At 39.8% G+C, this 23,426-nt stretch overlaps 1 protein-coding gene across 4 annotated transcripts in view; it reads right to left on the bottom strand.

Moving 5' to 3' along the window:
• Positions 1-23,426, bottom strand: part of IQCK (IQ motif containing K) — a 155,824-nt gene that overhangs the window by 56,316 nt on the left and 76,082 nt on the right. For all 4 annotated transcript variants that reach the window (XM_055561839.1, XM_055561842.1, XM_055561840.1 and 1 more), the window contains one exon: positions 22,504-22,588. In XM_055561839.1, coding sequence (XP_055417814.1) covers positions 22,504-22,588 — 85 coding nt within the window. The remainder of the gene's footprint in view (positions 1-22,503; positions 22,589-23,426) is intronic.

The raw sequence follows: 23,426 nt of genomic DNA, 5'->3' as shown, positions 1-23,426 counted from the left end.
TGTAATATATATATATCTCAGTAAGCTTGACTGAAACACACACACACACACACACACACACACACACAATGCAATACCACTATACATGCACTAAAACGGCTAAAATTAAAAAGACTGACCACATCAAGATCAATAGATCAGGACATGGAGCAATGGAAACTCTCAGATATTGCTGGTAGTAATAGTTTTTAAAAAGAAAAAAAAAGGAGAGATGGGGTTCTGAGGACAGTCAGACTCTGTCACTTATCACTGTATGTTGGCCAAATCACTACAGGATTTTAGGCCTTGGTTGGTTTATATATATATATATATATGATCATAGAAGTACATTCCTGCCTATTTTATACAATCAGCATAAGGCATAAAGGAGATGTTGTTTGTGAAATGCTAGCACAGTGCCTGGCATATAGCAAGTGACCAAAAATATTAGATTTGGCTACTCTTAATATTATTATCTTTCTCCTTGGTATAGCTGTCTCCAGGTTCCTCCAGAAATGGATGGATTCTGTGTCTCCAGTTCTTGGCAAGTAGAGAGCCCTCAACACGTTTGTCAAATGAAAGAATGAACAAATGAACTTGCATGCAATGGAAGACATAAGGTCTCTATCTGAGTAGAATGGCAGAAGAGTTGGCACCAGCCGTCCTTGGGAGCATTCCGCTTAGAGTGTCCCAGGCCTAATGTCTGAATCCCCAGCCAAAACCAGGACTTCTACATCATTGAGAAGATCAGGAGTTTTATTCTACCTGTTCAGTGGAACTTGTATAGGTGGTCTCAGCTTCCCTAAAAGCCTATAAACATTTCCCACATGTTAGAAAATGTTAAAAATCAATTTCAAATATGTGGGTTTCACAATTACTCTAGGATGGCCTAACAAAAAGATTCTTGGGGATTGAGTCTTTTGCTTGGTAATGTGGCAATAAAAAATGGACTGAAACTGGATTCATGAGCCAACAAACAAGAACATTCCAAAGAGAAGACAGATCTTTCCACATGGAAGCTCCCACTAGGGGAGCCCTGGGAGCTCTCATCAAATCACAAAGGGCACAGCCAACCCCTCTGAGGATAACTGGAAGTGACTGTGCACCATCAAGAGGGGGAACTGGTGATAATCTGATGCAATGCCCCATTTCTAGCATTCCTTTTGTACAAAACAATGTCTGACTTTTCCTGGCAAAGTCTGCTCACCTGCCAGCAGATATCAGCAACTAGAAGGGAAATTCCTAATGAAGAAAATCTTTTCTGTCAATTCTCAGATGAATTAGACATGCCCAGTATGCCTTCGGGCTTTCTGGTACAGATGGTAAAGAATCTGCCTGCAGTGTGGGAGACCTGGGTTCGATCCCTGGGTTGGAAAGATCCCCTGGAGAAGGGAATGGCTACCTACTCCAGTATTCTGGCCTGAAGAATTCCATGGACTGTATAGTCCATGGGGTTGCAAAGAGTCAGACATGACTGAGTAACTTTCACTGTCAGTATGCCTTCACTGGGCTTCCCTGAGGTTCAGTGGTAAAGAATCTGCCTGACAATGCAGGAAAATCCCATGGACAGAGGAGTCTGGTGGACTACAGTCCATGGAGTCACAAAGAGTCGGTCACGTCTTAGCAACTAAGCACAGAACATAACTTCAGCTGATGCTCTCCTTTAAAAAGCCTGCTTGGGGGACTTCCCTGGTGGTCCAGTAGTTAAGGATCTGCCTTCTAATGCAAGGTACATGGGTTCGATCCCCGCTCCAGGAAGATTCCACTTGCCATGGGGAAGCTAAGCTTGTGTGCTACGACTACTGAGCCAGTGTGCCTTAAAGCCTGTGCTCCACAACAAGAGAAGCCGCTGCAATGAGAAGCTCACACACCACAACTAGAGAGTAACCCTCGCTCACTGCAGCTAAAGAAAGCCCGTGAGCAGCAACAAAGACCCAGAGCAGCCAGAATAAAATTTTCAACTAAAATGAATAAAATAAAAAGCCTGCTTGGGGATCATAATTTCTCATTGTTGTATCCAACTCTTTGCGACCCCATGGACTGCAGCACACAGGCTTCTCTGTCCTTCCCTATCTCAAGAAGTTTACTCAGACTCATGTCCTTTGAATCAATGATGCCATCCAACCATCTCTTTCTCTGTTGCCCCCTTCTCTTTCAGCCCTCAATCTTTTCCAGCATCAGGGTCTTGATTTCAGCTTGTGATTCATCCAGACAGCATATCATGATATACTCTGCATATAAGTTAAATAAGCAGGATGACAATATACAGCCTGATGTACTCCTTGTTTGAACATTATTTGGCATTGCTTGTCTTTGGGATTGGAATGAAAACTGACCTTTTCCAGACCTGTGCCCACTGTTGAGTTTTCCAAATTTGCTGGCATATTGAGTGTAGTATTTTAACAGCATCATCTTTTAGGATTTGCAATAGCTCAGCTGAAATTCTGTCATCTCCATTAGCTTTGTTCATAGTAATGCTTCCTAAGGCCTACTTGACTTCACATTCCAGGGTGTCTGGCTCTAGGTAAGTGACCACACCATTGTGGTTATTCGGGTCACTAAGACCTTTTGTGTATAGCTCTTCTGTGTATTCTTGCCACCTCTTCTTAAGTTCTTCTGCTTCTGTTGGGTCCTTGCCATTTTTGTCATTTATTGTGCCCATCTTTGCATGAAATATTCCCTTGGTATCTCTAATTTTCTTGAAGAGATCTTTAGTCTTTCCCATTCTATTGTTTTCCTCTCTTTTTTTAATTTGCATTTTTCACTTAAGAAAGCTTTCTTATATCTCCTTGCTATCCTCTGGAACTCTGCATTCAGTTGGGTGTATCTTTCTCTTTCTCCTTTGCTTTTTGCCTCTCTTCTTTTCTCAGCTATTTGGAGGAGCTGAGAAGCCCTCCTCAGACAACCACTTTTCCTTCTTGCATTTCTTTTTCTTGGAGATGGTTTTGGTCACCATCTCCTATACAATGTTACCAGCCTCTGTCCATAGTCCTTCAGGCACTCTGTCTACCAGATCTAATTCCTTAAATCTGTTCATCACTTCCACTATATAATAAGAGATTTGATTTGGGTCATACCTGAATGGTCTAGTGGTCTAGACCATTCTAGACCACAGGCTTCAATTTAAGCCTGAATTTTGTAATAAGGAGCTCAAGATCTGAATCACAGTCAGCTCCAGGTCTTGGTTTTGCTGACTATGGCTAACAGGGAGAGATCAAAGTTCCACCCATCAACAGAAAATTGAATTAAAGATTTACTAAGCATGGTCCTTTCCACCAGAACAAGACCTAGTTGTCCCCACAGCCAGTCCTTCCCATTAGGAAGCTTGCACAAGCCTCTTATCTTCATCCATCAGAAAACAGAAGAAGCAAGGATCACAATCCCACAGACTCCAGAATGAAAAACACAATGACCAAAAGCTAACCAAAATGATCACATGGATCACAGCCTTGTGTAACTCAGTGAAGCTATGAGCCATGCCTTGCAGGGCCACTGAAGACAGATGGGTCATAGAGGAGAGTTCTGATAAAACGTTGTCCACTGGAGAAGGAAATGGCAAACCACTCCAGTATTCTTGCCTTGAGAACCCCATGAACAGTATGAAAAGGCAAAAAGATATGACACCAGAAGATGAGCCCCCCAGGTCAGTAGGTGCCCAATATGCTCCAGAAAGAATGAAGAGGCTGGGCCAAAATGGAAACAATATTTGGTTGTGGATGTTCTTGATGGTGAAAGTAAATCTGATGCTGTAAAGAACAATATTACATAAGAACATAGAATGTTAGATCCATGAATCAAGGTAAATTGGACATGGTCAAGCAAAAGATGGCAAGAATGAATATCGATATTTTAGGAATCTAAATTAAAATGGACTGGAGTGGGAAAATTAATTCAGATTATCTTTTTATCTACTACTGTGGGCAATAATTCCTTAGAAGAAATGCAATAGCCCTCATAGCCAACAAAAGAGTCCAAAATGCAGTACTTGGGTGCAATCTCAAAAATGACTGAAAGATCTCTATTCATTTCCAAGGCAAACCATTCAATATCACAGTAATCCAAGTCTATGTCCCAACCACTAATGCTGAAGAAGCTGAAGTTGACTGGTTCTATGAAGACCTACAAGACTTTCTAGAACTAACACCAAAAAAAAAGATGTTCTCTTCATTATAGGGGATTAGAATGAAAAGGTAAGAAGTCAAGAGAAACCTGGAGAACCAGGCAAGTTTGGTCTTGGAGTACAAAGTGAAGCAGGGCAAAGGCTAACAGAGTTTTGCCAAGAGAATACACTAGTCATAGCAAACACCCTCTTCCAACAACACAAGAGACGACTCTGCACATAGACATCACCAGATAGTCAATACCGAAATCATATTGATTATATTCTTTGCAGCTGAAGATGGAGAAGCCCTATACAATTAGCAAAAACAAGACCTGGAGCTGACTGTGGCTCAGATCATGAGCTCTTTATTGCAATAATTTCTCATAGCAAACTTCATTTCTTCACATTACAAGGCCTAGTGAAGGGCTAGTTCATGAAGGTCAATGATAAAATGAATACATTTTTCTCAAGTATAACCTCTGGGAAATTATTGATAAGAAGCAAGCTTTTGAGTTCAAGGATTCTGATACACAAGCAACTCCCTCAAAAGTCCACATTTAAATGCCTGTTTAAGCCCCTCAGAAGGGCTTATAAAATAGAATAATCCAGTTTGCTCCTCTTTGTTTTCAGATATCCTGGTTAGAGAGATCATTTAAGGGATTCAGTTAGTCACTAAAATACTTATGAAGTGCCTAATATATGTTCTAGACAGTGTTCTAGGGGCTTGGGATACAGGATGAATAAGTCAAGCAACTTTTACCTTCCTGGAACTCACATTCTAGTCAAGGTGACAGGCAGTAGACAAGTGAATATCCAACACAATGTCATAGTTGGTAAGTGATCAGCAGGAAATAAAGCATAGGAAGAGGCTGCAGAGTGATGATGGGGTGGTATCTGGGAAATGGTGATGGGGAGAGACATCCAAGAAGAACCCTGAATGAGGCAGGGAGGGTAATGTGATTGACAGCTGTTGATGCAACGAATACACAGCAAGTGCAAAGGCCCTGAGCCAGGAGCACGTAGCTCCCTGAGGAGCTACAAGGAAGCCACAAGCTAGCTTTTCTGAATGATTCTCTAATAAGGAAAACAGAACCACCATCACCAATGACAACAACAGCTAATATTGGTTGTGTATTTATTATGTACCTGGCACCATGCAAACCTCCCTTATGTGGACAAATTATCTGATTCAATCTTCATAAGCAGGAGATATTATTATTATCATTTGGCAGACAGGAAATTGTGGCCCAGAAGTTAAATAACCTACACAGAGTTATTAATAATCTGACAAGACATACCAGGAGAGCTCACATTTTTAACAAGTTGCCATAGGGCATGTTTTACACTGAAAGATAAATCAAGTCCTTCCATTCATCCATAACATTCAAGAATAAAAAAGTTAGGATTAATAATGAGAACTTCAAGTGATCTTTCAAAAAAAGGTTGTCATGCTTAATAGCCCAGCCAGCTGTCTGGAGTGGAGAAAATTTTCTCTTCCTTCAAGTACAGAGACTCAAGTTGGAATTTCTGCAGAAAAATATAGGAGGAACTACAAAACCATTCCTTTGACGTCTTTGAAAAGCCTTTTCATAGTTGTTTGGTTTTATCTTCGGCTGTTTTCATCATTCATTTTCTATCTAACTATATGCTGCTGCTATTGCTGCTAAGTCACTTCAGTCATGTCCAACTCTGTGCGACCCCATAGATGGCAGCCCACTAGGCTCCTCTGTCTCTGGGATACTCCAGGCAAGAATACTGGAGTGGGTTGCCATTTCCTTCTCCAATACATGAAAGTGAAAAGTGAAAGTGAAGTCGCTCAGTTGTGCCCGACTCCTAGCGACCCCATGAACTGCACCCTACGAGGCTCCTCCATCCATGGGATTTTCCAATCAAGAGTACTGGAGTGGGTTGCCACTGCCTTCTCCATTAGGTCATCTCTAATTGGAAGGAATGATGCTAAAGCTGAAACTCCAGTACTTTGGCCACCTCATGCAAAGAGTTGACTCATTGGAAAAGACTCATGCTGGGAGGGATTGGGGGCAGGAGGAGAAGGGGACGACAGAGGATGAGATGGCTGGATGGCATCACTGACTCGATGGACATGAGTCTGAGTGAACTCTGGGAGTTGGTGATGGACAGGGAGGCCTGGCGTGCTGTGATTCATGGGGTCACAGAGTCAGACACGACTGAGCAACTGAACTGAACTAAACTGAATGACCTAAGAAAGAAGTGTTTCCTTAGGGGAAAAAGTCAAGAAAAATCAAATTAAAACACCCTGGAACGGCCATATCTTTCATTTGTTTGTTTCCTTTTCTTTACTATGGTAAAATATATATTACATAACATTTACCATCTTAACCATTTTTAAGTGTACAGTGAAGTGATATTAAATACCACATAATATTATGCAACCATCACCACCATCAGCCTCATAATCCTTTCATCTTGTAAAACTTAAACTCTGTACTCACTAAACAATAACTTTCCATTCACCCGTCCTTCTTGGCAGTTATCATCATATTTTCTGTCTTTATGATTTCTAACCACCTCATATAAGTGGAATCATACAGTATTTGTCCTTTTGTGACTGGCTGATTTCACTCAGTATAACGTCCTCAAGGCTCAGCCGTGTTGTAGCATATATCACAACTTCCTTCCTTTTTAAGTCTGAGTAACATTCCATTGTAAGTATAGTACCACATTTTGCTTATTCATTTACCCACCAATGGGCACTTGCATCGCTTCCACATTTTAGCAACTGTGAATAATGCTACAAACCTGGGTGTACAAATGTGACTTCAAAACCTTGCTTTCAACACTGAAACATATACATTACCATATGTATAATAGGTAGCCAGTGGGCATTTTCTGTAGGATGCAGGGAGCTCAAACCTAGTGCTCTGTGACAGCCTAGAGGGGTGGAATGGAATGGGAGGTGGGAGAGAGGCTCCATAGGGAGGGGACATATATATACCAGTGCTGATTCATGTTGATATATGGCAGAAACCAACACTCATCTCACATGCTAGTAAAGTAATGCTCAAAATTCTCCAAGCTAGGCTTCAGCAATATATGAACCATGAACTTCCAGAAGTTCAAGCTGGTTTTAGAAAAGGCAGAGGAACCAGAGATCAAATTGCCAACATCTGCTGGATCATGGAAAAAGCAAGAGAGTTCCAGAAAAACATCTATTTCTGCTTTATTGACTATGCCAAAGCCTTTGACTGTGTGGATCACAATAGACTGTGGAAAATTCTGAAAGAGATGGGAATACCAGACCACCTGACCTGCTTCTTGAGAAACCTATATGCAGATCAGGAAGCAACAGTTAGAACTGGACATGGAACAACAGACTGGTTCCAAATAGGAAAAGGAGTACATCAAGGCTGTATATTGTCACCCTGCTTATTTAACTTAAATGCAGAGTACATCATGAGAAACGCTGGACTGGAAGAAGCACAAGCTGGAATCAAGATTGCCCGGAGAAATATCAATAACCTCAGATATGCAGATGACACCACCCTTATGGCAGAAAGTGAAGAGGAACTAAAAAGCCTCTTGATGAAAGTGAAAGAGGAGAGTGAAAAAGTTGGCTTAAAGCTCAACATTCAGAAAACGAAGATCATGGCATCTGGTCCCATCACTTCATGGCAAATAGATGAGGAAACAGTGGAAACAGTGTCAGACTATTTTTCTGGGCAGATTCTCTGCAGATGGTGATTGCAGCCATGAAATTAAAAGATGCTTACTCCTTGGAAGGGAAGTTATGACCAACCTAGATAGCATATTGAAAAGCAGAGACATTACTTTGCCAACAAAGGTCCATTTGGTCAAGGCTATGGTTTTTCCAGTGGTCATGTATGGATGTGAAAGTTGGACTGTGAAGAAAGTTGAGCACCAAAGAATTGATGCTTTTGAATTGTGGTGTTGGAGAAGACTCTTGAGAGTCCCTTGGACTGCAAGGAGATCCAACCAGTCCATTCTAAAGGAGATCAGTCCTGGGTGTTCTTTGGAAGGACTGATGCTAAAGCTGAAACTCCAATACTTTGGCCACCTCATGTGAAGAGTTGACTCATTGGAAAAGACTCTGATGCTGGGAGGGATTGGGGGCAGGAGGAGAAGGGGAAGACAGAAGATGAGATGGCTGGATGGCATCACCGACTCGATGGACATAAGTTTGGATGAACTCCGGAAGTTGGTGATGGACAGAGAGGCCTGGCATGCTGCAGTTCATGGGGTCACAAAGAGTCGGACACAACTGAGCGACTGAACTGAACTGATCCTCCAATTAAAAATAAATAAATTAATAAAAAAGATCTTGCTTTCAATTCTTTTGGATACATACCTGGAAATGGAATTGCTGGGTTATATGGTAATTCTAGGAGAAGGTGATGGCACCCCACTCCAGTACTCTTGCCTGGAAAATCCCATGGATGGAGGAACCTGGTAGGCTGCAGTCCATGTGATCGCGAAGAGTGGGACACGACTGAGCGACTTCACTTTCACTTTTTCACTTTCATGCATTGGAGAAGGAAATGGCAACCCACTCCAGTGTTCTTGCCTGGAGAATCCCAGGGATGGGGGAGTCTGGTGGGCTGCCGTCTATGGGGTCGCACAGAGTCGGACACGACTGAAGCGACTTTAGCAGCATGGTAATTCTATTTTTAGTTTTTTGAGCCTTCATACTCTTTTTTCATAATGACTGTACCATCTTAAATTCCCACCAATAGTGCACAGGATCCCAGTTTCTCTATATCCTTGCCAACATTTATTGTTTTCCATTTTTCTAATAATGGCCATCCTAATGAGTGTGAGATTGCTTTTCACTGTGGTTTTGATTTGCATTTCTCTAATGATTAGTGATGTTGAGAATATTTTCATGTACCTGTTGGCCATTCATATATCTTCTTTGGAGAAAAGTCCATTCAAGTTGTTTGCCCATTTTTGAATCAGGTTGTTCTTTTGGTTGTTGCTGTTGTTGAGTTTTGTGAGTTCTCTATACATTCTAAATATTAATTCCTTATCAGATATATGATTTTAAAATATTTTCTTCCAGTACAATAGCCATGCAACGTTATCCTTCTCAGGAGTGCTTCATGCTCCCAATATCTTTCTTCTTCCTCTCTCCACTCTGCCATCAAAACCTATACTTAGTGCACACTTGCATACATTGTTGCTGCCTGAAAGTAGGTCTAGAGGCTAATAAAACTCTAACCTCTCTGGAGAATAATTTAGCAATAATAATCAAAGCTCCTAAAGAAGGTGCTTACTTTTGGAGCCATCTATTCCACTTCAAGTAATTATTCTTACACAGAAAATCAGATATGTATGCAAAGACATATGAGCAAGGATGCTTTTCACAATATATCTTATAAATGAGAGAAAACTAGAATGTCCAAACAACTATGGTTAAATCATGGTTTGGTGCATTTACAGAAAGGACTATCACAGAGTCATTTAAATGTATGCAATAGAACTTGGTGCAATGACAAAGATATTCCCAAAATGTTTTAAAAGGAAGAGAGCAGGCACAAAACTGTTTATCAGCACAGCTTTTTGGGGGTTTTTTAAAAATCTTTTTATATGGACAGGAAAAATTCTAAAAGGATGAATGAATCATAATTTTTAAAAGTTTATCTTTTTCCACAATAGCATTACACAATAGCATTGTATAAGTATTACTTATACAATAAAAAAAATAGATAGGTTTTCCTTGAGGTAAGTGTCCCCTCTCTAGTCAAGTCTCCAGTTGATACAGGCCAGTCTTTCCCTGGGACAATTGGGATGGTTACTCTGCACAAGTGAACCCAGATTTTTATTTTGTGCTAATAACCTCTTTCATGTACAAGTAATCAACAGTCTAGAAATTTTATGTTGAAAATTGTAATTGTAAGGACTTTAGCTGTGACAGAAAAATCCATCTGGGAGAGGATTCAGTGGCACAGATGAATCTAGATGCTTCAGCCACATCCTCATCCAGACTCAGGCCCCTTCCTTGGTCTCTCAGCTCTGCTTGCCTCTGCGGTCACTTCTCCTGAAGGCTCTTCACACAGTGGTGAGATGGTTGTTGATAGCCTAGTCTCTTAGCAGGCTATCAAGCTGCTCTGTCGCAACAACTCCTAGTAGAATCCCAGAATGGAGTTTCACTCAGTGTGACTGGCCCTCCCCTGCTTATCACGAACTAACCCCTGTAGCCAGGGGAATGCAATACTTAAGTGTCCATGTTCCTGAATGAATTGCACCCAAGCTGTCTCAAGCCAGAGGGGAAGGGGGACCCTGTACAACTCTAGATTTTGTATGCTTTGTTTACACCAAGATGTTTCTCTTTGGGGGCACCTCATTTGCCCCAGGTCAGTTCACCATTAACAAAGGGATAACTGCACAGATTCTCATTGTTCTTTGCAGGATCTCTGATTTTTTAACTTTGCAAAGCCAAAAGGCAGCTGCTGGAGCAACTTTGCATTGTATTGTTCATCAAATAATGTTAATGATTGATGATCTCTGCGATTCTCAGTTGTCACAGTGGAGGGGGAATTGATGTTGGGAGGAAGGGAAGACTACATGCCATGCTGGTGTCTAGGCTGAGTTAGACAGAATAAAACAAAACAAATGGGCAGAAGGCATGACACCAGGCGCTTATTTAGACAGAATAAATATTCAGTGGATTTACCTGGTCTCTGCCTCCTAAATCATTAAAGAAATTTCAGTCGTTACGGCCCATGAGAACCTCATATGAACATCGCAAAAGAACAGGTTTCTCTATCAGTTGGTACCTATTGCATCCAATATTTCATAAGCAGAAGGGCACCATTGATGTGGTAGTTTGGCTTATCACCAAACACACTTCAGAAAGGAGACTATGAAAGGACCAGATTTCATTCACAATATCCAAATAGATTTTTAAAAACTCCAGTTTTGCATGTTGAAACAATCTGGCTTTCTAACCATTAATGTAGTATTTTGAAAGAAGAAAGAAGAAAGAAGAAAATGTCTGCTTCTACAGAAGTGCTTAATGTCAAGAAGTAACTATCAGAACCTATTTATAATGCTGATTATATCATCACAACTCTCAAGAATGGTTTACTACAAATAGTTCTTCATACCATGTGACATTTCTGTTCATGTGGTCAGTTTAAAAATATTTCATGAATGTCTGGATGGTTTTATGACAACAAGTGAGTGTGTCAGATTTCTGGATTTTAAAACTTCCTGGCAAGAATATTATTCAGACTTTAAAAAGGGAGGAGGTTCTGACACATGCTACAATATAGATGAAACTTGAGGACATTCTGCCAAGTGAAATAAACCAAAAGGATAAATTCTATATGACTCCACTTTTACCTGAGGTTCTTAGAGCAGTCATTGAGACAGAAAGTAGAAAAGTGGTTGCCAGAGGCTGGGAGAGGGAAGAATAGGGAGTTAATGGATACAGAGTTTCAATTTAGAAAGATGAATGGTAATGATGATTGCAAAACAATGCAAGTGTACTTAATGCCACTGAACTGTACACAAAATTGGTTAAAATGGTAAATCTTATGTATACTATACTACACTCAGAAATTTTTTACTTCCTATAGTGGGAGACTATATTTTTCCTTCAGAGTGTTTAAGGAAGTAAAGGTTTTTGTTAATTTTAAGAAAAAATTAATATTAAATGTAGTAAAAACTAGATCCCCACCAGGTGAAAGCCACTGGCCCTATACTCATAGACCCTAGACCAGCTGGAGTTGGAAAACTGATGATGGAGCTTCCTGAAATACCACCCTCACTATCTACCAATCAGAAAATTGTCTATGAGCTGTTTAGGTTCCCTGCGACTTTCACCTCTAACACTGTCTCTATAAATCTTTCCCAGGGAGTCTGGGTCTTTTGAGCATTGCCCATTCCCCTTGTTTGGTACCCTGCAATAAATACTGTACTCTCCTTCGCCACAACCCAGTGCCAGTAGATTGGTTTTGCTGTGCATCTGGTGAGAAAACCTGAGTTTGGATTAGTAACACTCCCCTTCTAAAATCAAGAACAAGACAAGGATGCCCCTTCTCACCACTTTTATTCAACATAGTATTAGAAGTTCTAACCCAAGCAACTAGGCAAGAAAAAGAAATAAAAGACATTCAAATTGGAAAGAATGAAGTAAAACTGCTACAATATGAGGATGGCATGATTTTATATATAGAAAATCCTGAAGATGCTACAAAAAATATTTAAAAATAATAAATAAAAAAATAAATAAATCCAGTAAAGTTACAGGGTACAAAATCAATATACAAAAATCTATTGCATTTCTACATGCAAACAATTAGGTAGCAGGAAGAGAAATTAAGAAAACAATCCCATTTAAGATAACAACAAAAAGGGTAAAATATCTTGGAATAAATTTAACTAAAGAGGCAAAAGACTTGTAGTCTAAAAACTATAAGAGATTGTTGAAAGAAATTGAATAATAAACAAATAAATGGACAGATTTTCATGCTTATGGATTGGAAGCATTAACATGGTTAAAATGTCAATATTACCTATGCAGACAGATTCAATATGATCCTTATCAAAATTCCAAGGACATTTTTCACAGAAATAGAATTTAAAATTCTAAAATTTATATGGAATCACAAAAGACTCCAAATAGCCAAAGCAATCCTGATAAAAATGAACAAAGCTGATTTCAAGCTATATTACAAAGTTATAGTAATCAAAACAGCATGGTGTTGGCAGAAAGACAGTTACACAGATCAATGGAACATAAATGAGAGCCCAGAAATAAAACCATACATATATGGATAACTAATTTACAACAAAGGAGCAGGTAGGGGTCCTAAGATGGTGGAGGAATAGGATGGGAGACCACTTTCTCCCCCACAAATTCATTGAAAGAACATTTGAGCGCCGAGCAAATTCCACAGAACAACTTCTGAATGCCGGCACAGGACACCAGGCACCCAGAAAAACAGCCCATTATCTTTGAAAGGAGGTAGGACAAAATATAAAAGATAAAAAGAGAGACAAAAGAGGTAGGGACGGAGATTCGTCCCGGGAAGGGAGTCTTGAAAAAGAGAGAAGTTTCCAAACACCAGGAAACACTCTCTCCAGCGGGTCTGTGGCAAGCCTTGAAATCTCAGAGGGCAAAATAACCAGGAGGAAAAACAAATAAATAATTAAAACCCACAGATTACGTGCCTAACAGCAACTCTCAGCAGTGCAACAGCCCAGACGCTTGCATCTCCCACTAGCAAGCGGGGGAGGGACAGGGAGGAGCGGGCGGCATTGCTTACGATAAGGACTGGGCCTGAATGCCCGGAGGGCAATCTGAGGGAACTAGCTTGAGATAGCAATCCAGACTGTGGGATAGCTATCCTGCAATCCCGCGAAAAGCCCTAACCAGCGCCAGGCATGCTCACAGAACAAAGGACTGAGCAGAGCCAGCCGGCTGTGGACTGGCCCATCGCCCGCCAGAGGCAGGCAGGTGAGGGCAGCCAGAGCCAGAAGGGGGCAATCGCGGCCCCAGAGAGGCATCCTATACCAAACTGCAAGCAGACTTCATTGCTAACCAAGACTTCTTGGGATTCTGGATGGTCCACATCTGCCAGGAGGGTCACAGCCAGAGATCAGCTTCCCAGAAGAGACACAAGGCGCGCCCGTTGTACACCCAGAAAACCAAGCATCTGAGACGGGGGAGGGGATAAGTCTCAGCCTTCAACTGAGGACGACTACGCATGCCAAGGAATTGGTCACCTAACCTACTTGGACCTGGGATGGGCGCAAAACGCAGGCCCAACCAAGTCTGCGCCTTTGTGGAGTACCTGAGAACCTGAACCTGAGTGGCTTAGACCTGAGAAGTGCATGCAAACCAGGGCCCGCATCAGACAGTTCCTGGCAGAGCAACCTAGAGTCTGAGCAGTGTAGACTGGGAAAGCACACACTCCATGAGTGGGGGCAAACCCAGTGTGGCTGAATCACTGTGAACACACACCAGTGATATTTGTTTGCAGTGTTCTTCCCTCCCCAAAGCACAACTGAACAAGCGAGCCTAAAAAAAAGTGACCACCACCGCACCCCTTGTGTCAGGGCGGAAATAGGACACTGAAGAGACCAGCAAACAGAAGAAGCTAAAATAAGCAGAGGGAACTGCTTTGGAAGTGACAGGTGCAATAGATTAAAACCCTGTACTTAGCACCAACTACATAGGAAGGGGCCTATAGACCATGAGAAGTACAAGCTGGACCAGGGAACTATCTGAAAATAAACTGACCCCACATTGTAAGCAACAGCTCCAGAAAAAGTCTTAGATATACTTTTACTATTATCATTTTATTTTTTTATTTTATTTTATTTGTTATTTTTAAGTCCCCATTACTCCTTTAATTTTCATTTTTATAACCTACTATTACCTTGCAAAAAAAAAAGACTTTATTTTTAAAGCAAACTTCATATTATATATATATATATTTTATAACTTCTGTGACTTTGTGTTTTTGTTGTTGTTTGTTTTTTGTTTGCTTGTTTTTGTTTTTCATATTGTATTTTTGAGAATCTAAGCTCTACACAAGATTTTTATTCTTTGTTTTTTGGTATTTGTTATCAACTTTGTACCTTTAAGAACCCAATCTTCAGTACCGATTTTTACTTGGGAGCAAGATCACTGGCCTGATTGCTCTCTCCCCTTTTTGACTCTCCTTTTTCTCCATCAGGTCGCCTCTATCTCCCCCCTCCCCCCTTTCTTTTCTACCCAACTTGGTGTTCCAGGCTGTGGAGAACATTTAGGGAACTGATTACTGGCTCGATCTGTCTCTCTCCTTTTGATTCTCCCTTTTATCCTCCTGGCTACCTCTGTCTCCTTCCTCCCTCTTCTCTTCTCTGTGTAACTCCTTGAACATCTGTGAGGGATCCAGACTGTGGAGAGCACATAGGGAAGTGATTACTGGCTAGCTTGCTCTCTCCCTTTTTGATTCCCCCTCTTTTCCTCCTGGTCACCTCTATCTCACTCCTCCCTCTTCTCTTCTCCATGTAACTCTGTGAACCTCTCTGGGTGTCCCTCACTGTGGAGAAACTTTTCATCATTAACCTAGATGTTTTATCATCAGTGCTGTATAGATGGAGAAGTATTGAGGCTACTGTAAGAATAAGACTGAAAACCAGAGGGAGGAGGCTTAAGTCCAAATCCTGAGAACACCAGAGAACTCCTGAATCTGAACATTAATCGATAGGAGCTCATCAAATGCTTCCATACCTACACTGAAACTAAGTACCACCCAAGGGCCAACAAGCTCCAGAGCAAGACATACCATGCAAATTCTCCAGCAACACAGGAACATAACCCTGAGCCTCAATACACAGGCTGACCAAAGTCACACCAAACCCATTGACATCTCAAAACTTATTACTGGACACTTCATTGCACTCCAGAAAGAAGATATCCAGCTCCACCCACCAGAACACTGACACAAGCTTCCCTAACCAGAAAACCTTGACAAGCCACCTGTCCAACCCCACCCACAGTGAGGAACCACCACAATAAAGAGGAACCACCAACTGCCAGAATATAGAAAGGCCACCCCAAACACAGCAATATAAACAAGATGAAAAGGCAGAGAAATACCCAGCAGGTAAAGGAACAGGATAAATGCCCACCAAACCAAACAAAAGAGGAAGAGATAGGGAATCTACAAGATAAAGAATTCTGAATAATGATAGTGAAAATGATCCAAAATCTTGAAAACAAATTGGAGTTACAGATAAATAGCCTGGAGACAAGGATCAAGAAGATGCAAGAAAGGTTTAACAAGGACCTAGAAGAAATAAAAAAGAGTCAATATATAATAAATAATGCAATAAATGAGATCAAAAACACTCTGGAGGGAACCAACAGGAGAATAACGGAGGCAGAAGATAGGATAAGTGAGGTAGAAGATAGAACAGTAGAAAAAAATGAAACAGAGAGGAAAAAAGAAAAAATAATTAAAAGAAATGAGGACAACCTCAGAGACCTCTGGGACAATGTTACACACCCCAATATTCGAATCATAGGAGTCCCAGAAGAAGAAGACAAAAAGAAAGACTACGAGAAAATACTTGAGGAGATAATAGTTGAAAACTTCCCTAAAATCGGGAAGGAAATAATCACCCAAGTCCAAGAAACCCAGAGAGTCCAAAACAGGATAAACCCAAGGTGAAACACCCCAAGACACATATTAATCAAATTAACAAAGATCAAACACAAAGGACAAATATTAAAAGCAGCAAGGGAAAAACAACAAATAACACACAAGGGGATCCCCATAAGGATAACAGCTGATCTTTCAATAGAAACTCTTCAGGCCAGAAGGGAATGGCAGGACATACTTAAAGTGATGAAAGAAAATAACCTACAGCCCAGATTACTGTACCCAGCAAGGATCTCATTAAAATATGAAGGAGAAATCAAAAGCTTTACAGACAAGCAAAAGCTGAGAGAATTCAGCACCACCAAACCAGCTCTCCAACAAATGCTAAAGGATCTTCTCTAGACAGAAAACACAGAAAGGGTGTATAAACTCAAACCCAAAACAATAAAGTAAATGGCAACGGGATCATATTTATCAATAATTACCTTAAATGTAAATGGATTGAATGCCCCAACCAAAAGACAAAGACTGGCTGAATGGATACAAAAACAAGACCCCTATATATGTTGTCTACAAGAGACCCACCTCGAAACAAGGGGCACATACAGACCGAAAGTGAAGGGCTGGAAAAATAAATTCCATGCAAATAGAGACCAAAAGAAAGCAATACTCATATCAGATAAAATAGACTTTAAAACAAAGGCTGTGAAAAGAGACAAAGATGACACTACATAATGATCAAAGGATCAATCCAAGAAGAAGATATAACAATCATAAATATATATGCACCCAACATAGGAGCACCACAATATGTAAGACAAATGCTAACAAGTATGAAAGGGGAAATTAACAATAACACAATAATAGTGGGAGACTTTAATACCCCACTCACACCTATGGATAGATCAACTAAACAGAAAATTAACAAGGAAACACAAACTTGATACAATAGATGAGTTAGATATAATTGATATCTATAGGACATTTCACCCCAAAATAATGAATTTCACCTTTTTCTCAAGCGCACACAGAACCTTCTCCAGGATAGATCACATCCTGGGCCATAAATCTAGCCTTGGTAAATTCAAAAAAATAGAAATCATTCCAAGCATCTTTTCTGACCACAATGCAGTAAGATTAGATGTCAATTACAGGAGAAAAACTATTAAAAATCCCAACATATGGAGGCGGAACAATACACTGCTGAATAACCAACAAATCACAGAAGAAATCAAAAAGAAATCAAAATATGCATAGAAACGAATGAAAAAGAAAACACAACAACCCAAAACCTATGGGACACTGTAAAAGCAGTACTAAGGGGAAGGTTCATAGCAATACAGGCTTACCTCAAGAAACAAGAAACAGGTCAAATAAATAACCTAAATCTAAAGCAACTTGAAAAGGAAGAAATGAAGAACCCCAGGGCTAGTAGAAGGAAAGAAATCTTAAAAATTAGGGCAGAAATAAATGCAAAGGAAACAAAAGATGTCATAGTAAAAATCAACAAAACCAAAAGCTGGTTCTTTGAGAAGATAAATAAAATTGACAAACCATTAGCCAGACTCATCAAGAAACAAAGGGAGAAAAATCAAATCAACAAAATTAGAAATGAAAATGGAGAGATCACAAGAGACAACACAGAAATACAAAGGATCATAAGAGACTATTATCAGCAACTATATGCAAATAAAATGGACAACTTGGAAGAAATGGATACATTCTTAGAAAAATACAACTTTCCAAAATTGAACCAGGAAGAAATAGAAAATCTTAACAGACCCATCACAAGCACAGAAATTGAAACTGTAATCAGAAATCTTCCAACAAACAAAAGCCCAGGACCAGATGGCTTCACAGCTGAATTCTACCAAAAATTTAGAGAACTAACACCTATCCTGCTCAAACTCTTTCAGAAAATTGCAGAGGAAGGTAAACTTTCAAACTCATTCTATGAGGTCACCATCACCCTAATACCAAAACATGACAAAGATGCCACAAAAAAAAAAAAAAAAAGAAAAAGAAAAAGAAAACTACAGGCCAATATCACTGATGAACATAGATGCCAAAATCCTTAACAAAATTCTAGCAAACAGAATCCAACAACATATTGAAAAGATCATACATCATGACCAAATGGGCTTTATCCCAGGGATGCAAGGATTCTTCAATATCAGCAAATCAATCAATGTAATACACCACATTAACAAATTGAAAAATAAAAGCCATATAATTATCTCAATAGATGCAGAGAAAGCCTTTGACAAAATTCAACATCCATTTATGATAAAAACTCTCCAGAAAGCAGAAATAGAAGGAACATACCTCAACATAATAAAAGCTATATACGACAGACCCTCAGCAAACATTATCCTCAATGGTGAAAAATTGAAAGCATTTCCCCTAAAATCAGGAACAAGACAAGGGTGCCCACTCTCACCACTACTATTCAACATAGCTTTGGAAGTTTTGGCCACAGCAATAGAGCAGAAAAAGAAATAAAAGGAATCCAGATTGGAAAAGAAGAAGTAAAACTCGCACTGTTTGCAGATGACATGATCCTCTACATAGAAAACCCTAAAGACTCCACCAGAAAATTACCAGAGCTAATCAATGAATATAGTAAAGTTGCAAGATATAAAATCAACACACAGAAATCCCTTGCATTCTTATACACTAATAATGAGAAAACAGAAAGAGAAATTAAGGAAACAATTCCATTCACCATTGCAATGGAAAGAATAAAATACTTAGGAATATATCTACCTAAAGAAACAAAAGACCTATATATAGAAAACTATAAAACACTGGTGAAAGAAATCAAAGAGGACACAAATAGATGGAGAAATACACTGTGTTTGTGGATCAGAAGAATCAATGTAGTGAAAATGAGTATACTGCCCAAAGCAATCTATAGATTCAAGGCAATCCCTATCAAGCTACCAACAGTACTTTTCAGAGAACTACAACAAATAATTTCACAATTTGTATGGAAATACAAAAAACCTCGAATAGCCAAAGCAATCCTAAGAAAGAAGAATGGAACTGGAGGAATCAACCTGTCTAACTTCAGGCTCTACTACAAAGCCAGTCATCAAGACAGTTTGGTACTGGTACAAAGACAGAAATATAGATCAATGGAACAAAATAGAAAGCCCAGAGATAAATCCACACACCTATGGACACCTTATCTTTGACAAAGGAGGCAAGAATATACAATGGAGAAAAGACAATCTCTTTAACAAGTGGTGCTGAGAAAACTGGTCAACCACTTGTAAAAGAATGAAACTAGAACACTTTCTAACACTATACACAAAAATAAACTCAAAATGCATTAAAGATCTAAATGTAAGACCAGAAACTATTAAACTCCTAGAGGAGAACATAGGCAAAACACTCTCCGACATAAATCACAGCAGGATCCTCTATGACCCACATTGGAAATAAAAGCAAAAATAAACAAATGGGACATAATTGAAATTAAAAGCTTCTGCACAACAAAGGAAACTATAAGCAAGGTGAAAAGACAGCCTTCAGAATGGGAGAAAATAATAGCAAATGAAGCAACTGACAAAGAATTAATCTCAAAAATATACAAGCAACTCCTGCCGCTCAATTCCAGAAAAATAAAAGACCCAGTCAAAAAATGGGCCAAAGAACTAAACAGACATTTCTCCAAAGAAGATATACAGATGGCTAACAAACACATGAAAAGATGCTCAACATCACTCATTATCAGAGAAATGCAAATCAAAACCACAATGAGGTACCATTTCATGCCAGTCAGAATGGCTGCGATCCAAAAGTCTACAAGCAATAAATGCTGGAGAGGGTGTGGAGAAAAGGGAACCCTCTTACACTGTTGGTGGGAATGCAAACTAGTACAGCCATGATGGAGAACAGTGTGGAGATTCCTTAAAAAACTGGAAATAGAACTGCCATATGACCCAGCAATCCCACTGCTGGGTATACACACTGAGGAAACCAGAAGGGAAAGAGACACGTGTATCCCAATGTTCATCGCAGCACTGTTTATAATAGCCAGGACATGGAAGCAACCTAGATGTCCATCAGCAGATGAATGGATAAGAAAGCTGTGGTACATATACACAATGGAATATTACTCAGCCATTAAAAAGAATACATTTGAATCAGTTCTAATGAGGTGGATGAAACTGGAGTCTATTATACAGAGTGAATTAAGCCAGAAAGAAAAACACCAATACAGTATACTAACACATATATATGGAATTTAGAAAGAAGGTAATGATAACCCTGTATGCGAGACAGCAAAAGAGACACAGATATATTGAACAGTCTTTTGGTCTCTGTGGAAGAGGGCAAGGGTGGGATGATATGGGAGAATGACATTGAAACATGTAAAATATCATATGTGAAATGAATCACCAGTCCAGGTTTGATGCATGATACAAGGTGCTCGGGGCTGGTGCACTGGGATGACCCAGACGGATGGGATGGGGAGGGAGGTGGGAGGGGGGTTCAGGATGGGGAACACATGTACACTCATGGTGGATTCAAGTCAATGTATGGCAAAACCAATACAATATTGTAAAGTAAAAAAATAAATAAATTTAAAAAAGAAAAAGGAGCAAAGAACATCCAGTGGAGAAAGGATAGTCTCTTCAATAAACATTGTTGGGAAAACTGAAAGGCCACATACTAAAAAAGGAAAGTAGTCCAATATTCACCACACACAAAAATCAACTCAAAATGAACTAAATACTTGAATGAATGCAAGACTTGAAATGATAAAACTCCTAGGAAAAAATATAGGAAGTAAGATCTTTGACTTTGGTCTTAGCAATATATTTCTGGATATGTCTCCTCAGGCAAGGGAGACAAAAGAAAAAAAAAATGGTACTACATCAAACTCAAAAGCTTTTGCACAGAGAAGGAAACCATCAACAAAACAAAAAGACAATCTACTGAATGAGAGATGGTATTTGCAAATCATATATCTGATAAGGGGTTAATATCCAAAATATACAAAGAACTTACACAATTCAACAATGACAACAGCAAAACTCTTTTTAAAAAGACAGAGAGATGAATAGATATTTTACAAAGAAGACATAAATAGGGTTAATAGGCTCATGCAAAGATGTTCAGCATCCTTATTGTAACGGGTATCATCAAAAAGTCAAGAAATAATGAGTGTTGATAAGGATGTGGAGAAAAGGAAAACTTGTGCCCTGTTGGTGGGAATGTAAACTGGTGAAACCACTGTGGAACACATCATGATCCCTCAAAAACAGAGAAATAGAACATCATATGATCCCGCTATTCCACTTCTGGGTAATTATCCAAAGAATATGAAAACACTAATTTGAATATATATATATATATACACACACACATATATATATATATATATACACACCTCTGTTTTCACCACAGCATTGTTCACAATAGCCAAGATAGGGAAACAAAATAAGTACCCATCAATGGATGAATGGGTAAAGATGTAATACACACACACACACTGAAATATTACTCAGTCACACAAAAAATGAAATCCTGCCACTTGCAACAACATGGTTAGACCTTGAGGGTATTACACTAAGTAAGATGAAGACAAATTTTGTATAATTTCACTTATATGTGGAATATAAAAAAAAAAAACAGACAAACCAAAACATAAAATAAATGAACCAAACCAAACCAATATGTTGATATAGATTACCAGAGGGGAAGAGGCTGGGGGAGGGTGAAGAGGGTAAAGGAGATCAACTGTAGGGTGATGGATGGAAATAAAATTTCTGTTGGTGAGCATGCTGTAGTGCATACAAGGCAGGAATATGTCATACACACGAAACATAAAAAGTATTATAAACTAAAGTTCAGTTCAGTCGCTCAGTCGTGTCCAACTCTTTGCGACCCCATGAACCGCAGCATGCCAGGCCTCCCTGTCCATCACCAACTCCCGGGGGTCACTCAGACTCACGTCCATCGAGTCCATCATGGCATCGAGTCAGTGATGCCATCCAGCCATCTCATCCTCTGTCGTCCCCTTCTCCTCCTGCCCCCAATCCCTCCCAGCATCAGAGTCTTTTCCAATGAGTCAACTCTTACCTCAATAAAAAGTAAAATTTTAAAAAGGTTGCAGGGTAGCTTTAATGACAATTGTGAAATAAGTTTTGGTAGAAATTCTAAATTACTCTTTAAGACCTGTTCTATTTCCAAGGTCTGGATGTTAGCTATCCTAACCTGTGTTTCAAATTCATCTACAGGTTTTCCCTTGAGTCCTTCACAGTACACAAACTCCCCATCAGATGAAATGCCAAAATTACACATGACGCTTACCAGATAGGCTCTCCAGAAGGACTGAATATAGAGTGCCGCTTCCGATTCTGTCAGCAGGAGGGAGAGTGGGATTGCCGGCCGTGGGCTGAAAGGCAATAAAATGATCATAAGCCCATGAGAATCTGTCTTACAGCCTTAGCAGAGCCTTTGACAACATAATGGCCTCTCTGATTAAGTGCCTCATCCAGTCCCATTCTTAGAAAGCAACAATGTCATTTTTCATAGAAAAGTTTAGGCTTGAGTTAGCATTTCTTTGTTTTAAAATCTTGGATGGAATTTTTTTTAACTCTTAAATCACTATTAGCCTGCTGTGCTAGGCTCTTACTAGCAGCATACCCTCCAGCATACTTTTAAATCACTATTAGCCTGCTCTGCTTTGAAGGGCCCAGGTTGGAAAGCTGCATGCTGCTGCTGCTGCTAGGTCGCTTTAGTCATGTCCGACTCAGTGCGACCTCATAGACGGCAGCCCATCAGTCTCCTCTGTCCCTGGGATTCTCCAGGCAAGAATACTGGAGTGGGTTGCCATTGCCTTCTCCAATGCATGCATGCATGCTAAGGCGCTTCAGTTGTGCCCGACTCTGTGTGACCCTATGGACAGTAGCCTGCCAGGCTCCTCTGTCCACAGGATTCTCCAAGCAAGAATACTGGAGTGGGTTGCCATTTCCTTCTCCTGGAAAGCTGCATATGTGACCATAAAGTAAAAGAAAAAGCAGAAGCCACCTTTAGATATAGCATCATGACTGAGACATAAAAAAGGGCTCTTTTTTGGAGGGAAATTAAGTAGCTCATTTCTTTCCTGAAATATTTCAATTTTGTCTGATTGATGTACATTCCGGTTTAATATGGTTTTAAGTCAAGCACATTTTAAAGTTAAGTTCTATTACATCTTAATGAGCAATAAAATATCTCAAATGCTGGATAAA

This window comes from Bubalus kerabau, chromosome 23 (assembly GCF_029407905.1).
Source record: "Bubalus kerabau isolate K-KA32 ecotype Philippines breed swamp buffalo chromosome 23, PCC_UOA_SB_1v2, whole genome shotgun sequence".
In the NCBI taxonomy this organism is placed as follows: Eukaryota; Metazoa; Chordata; class Mammalia; order Artiodactyla; family Bovidae; genus Bubalus; species Bubalus kerabau.
This window is presented reverse-complemented; position numbering and strand designations above follow the sequence as displayed.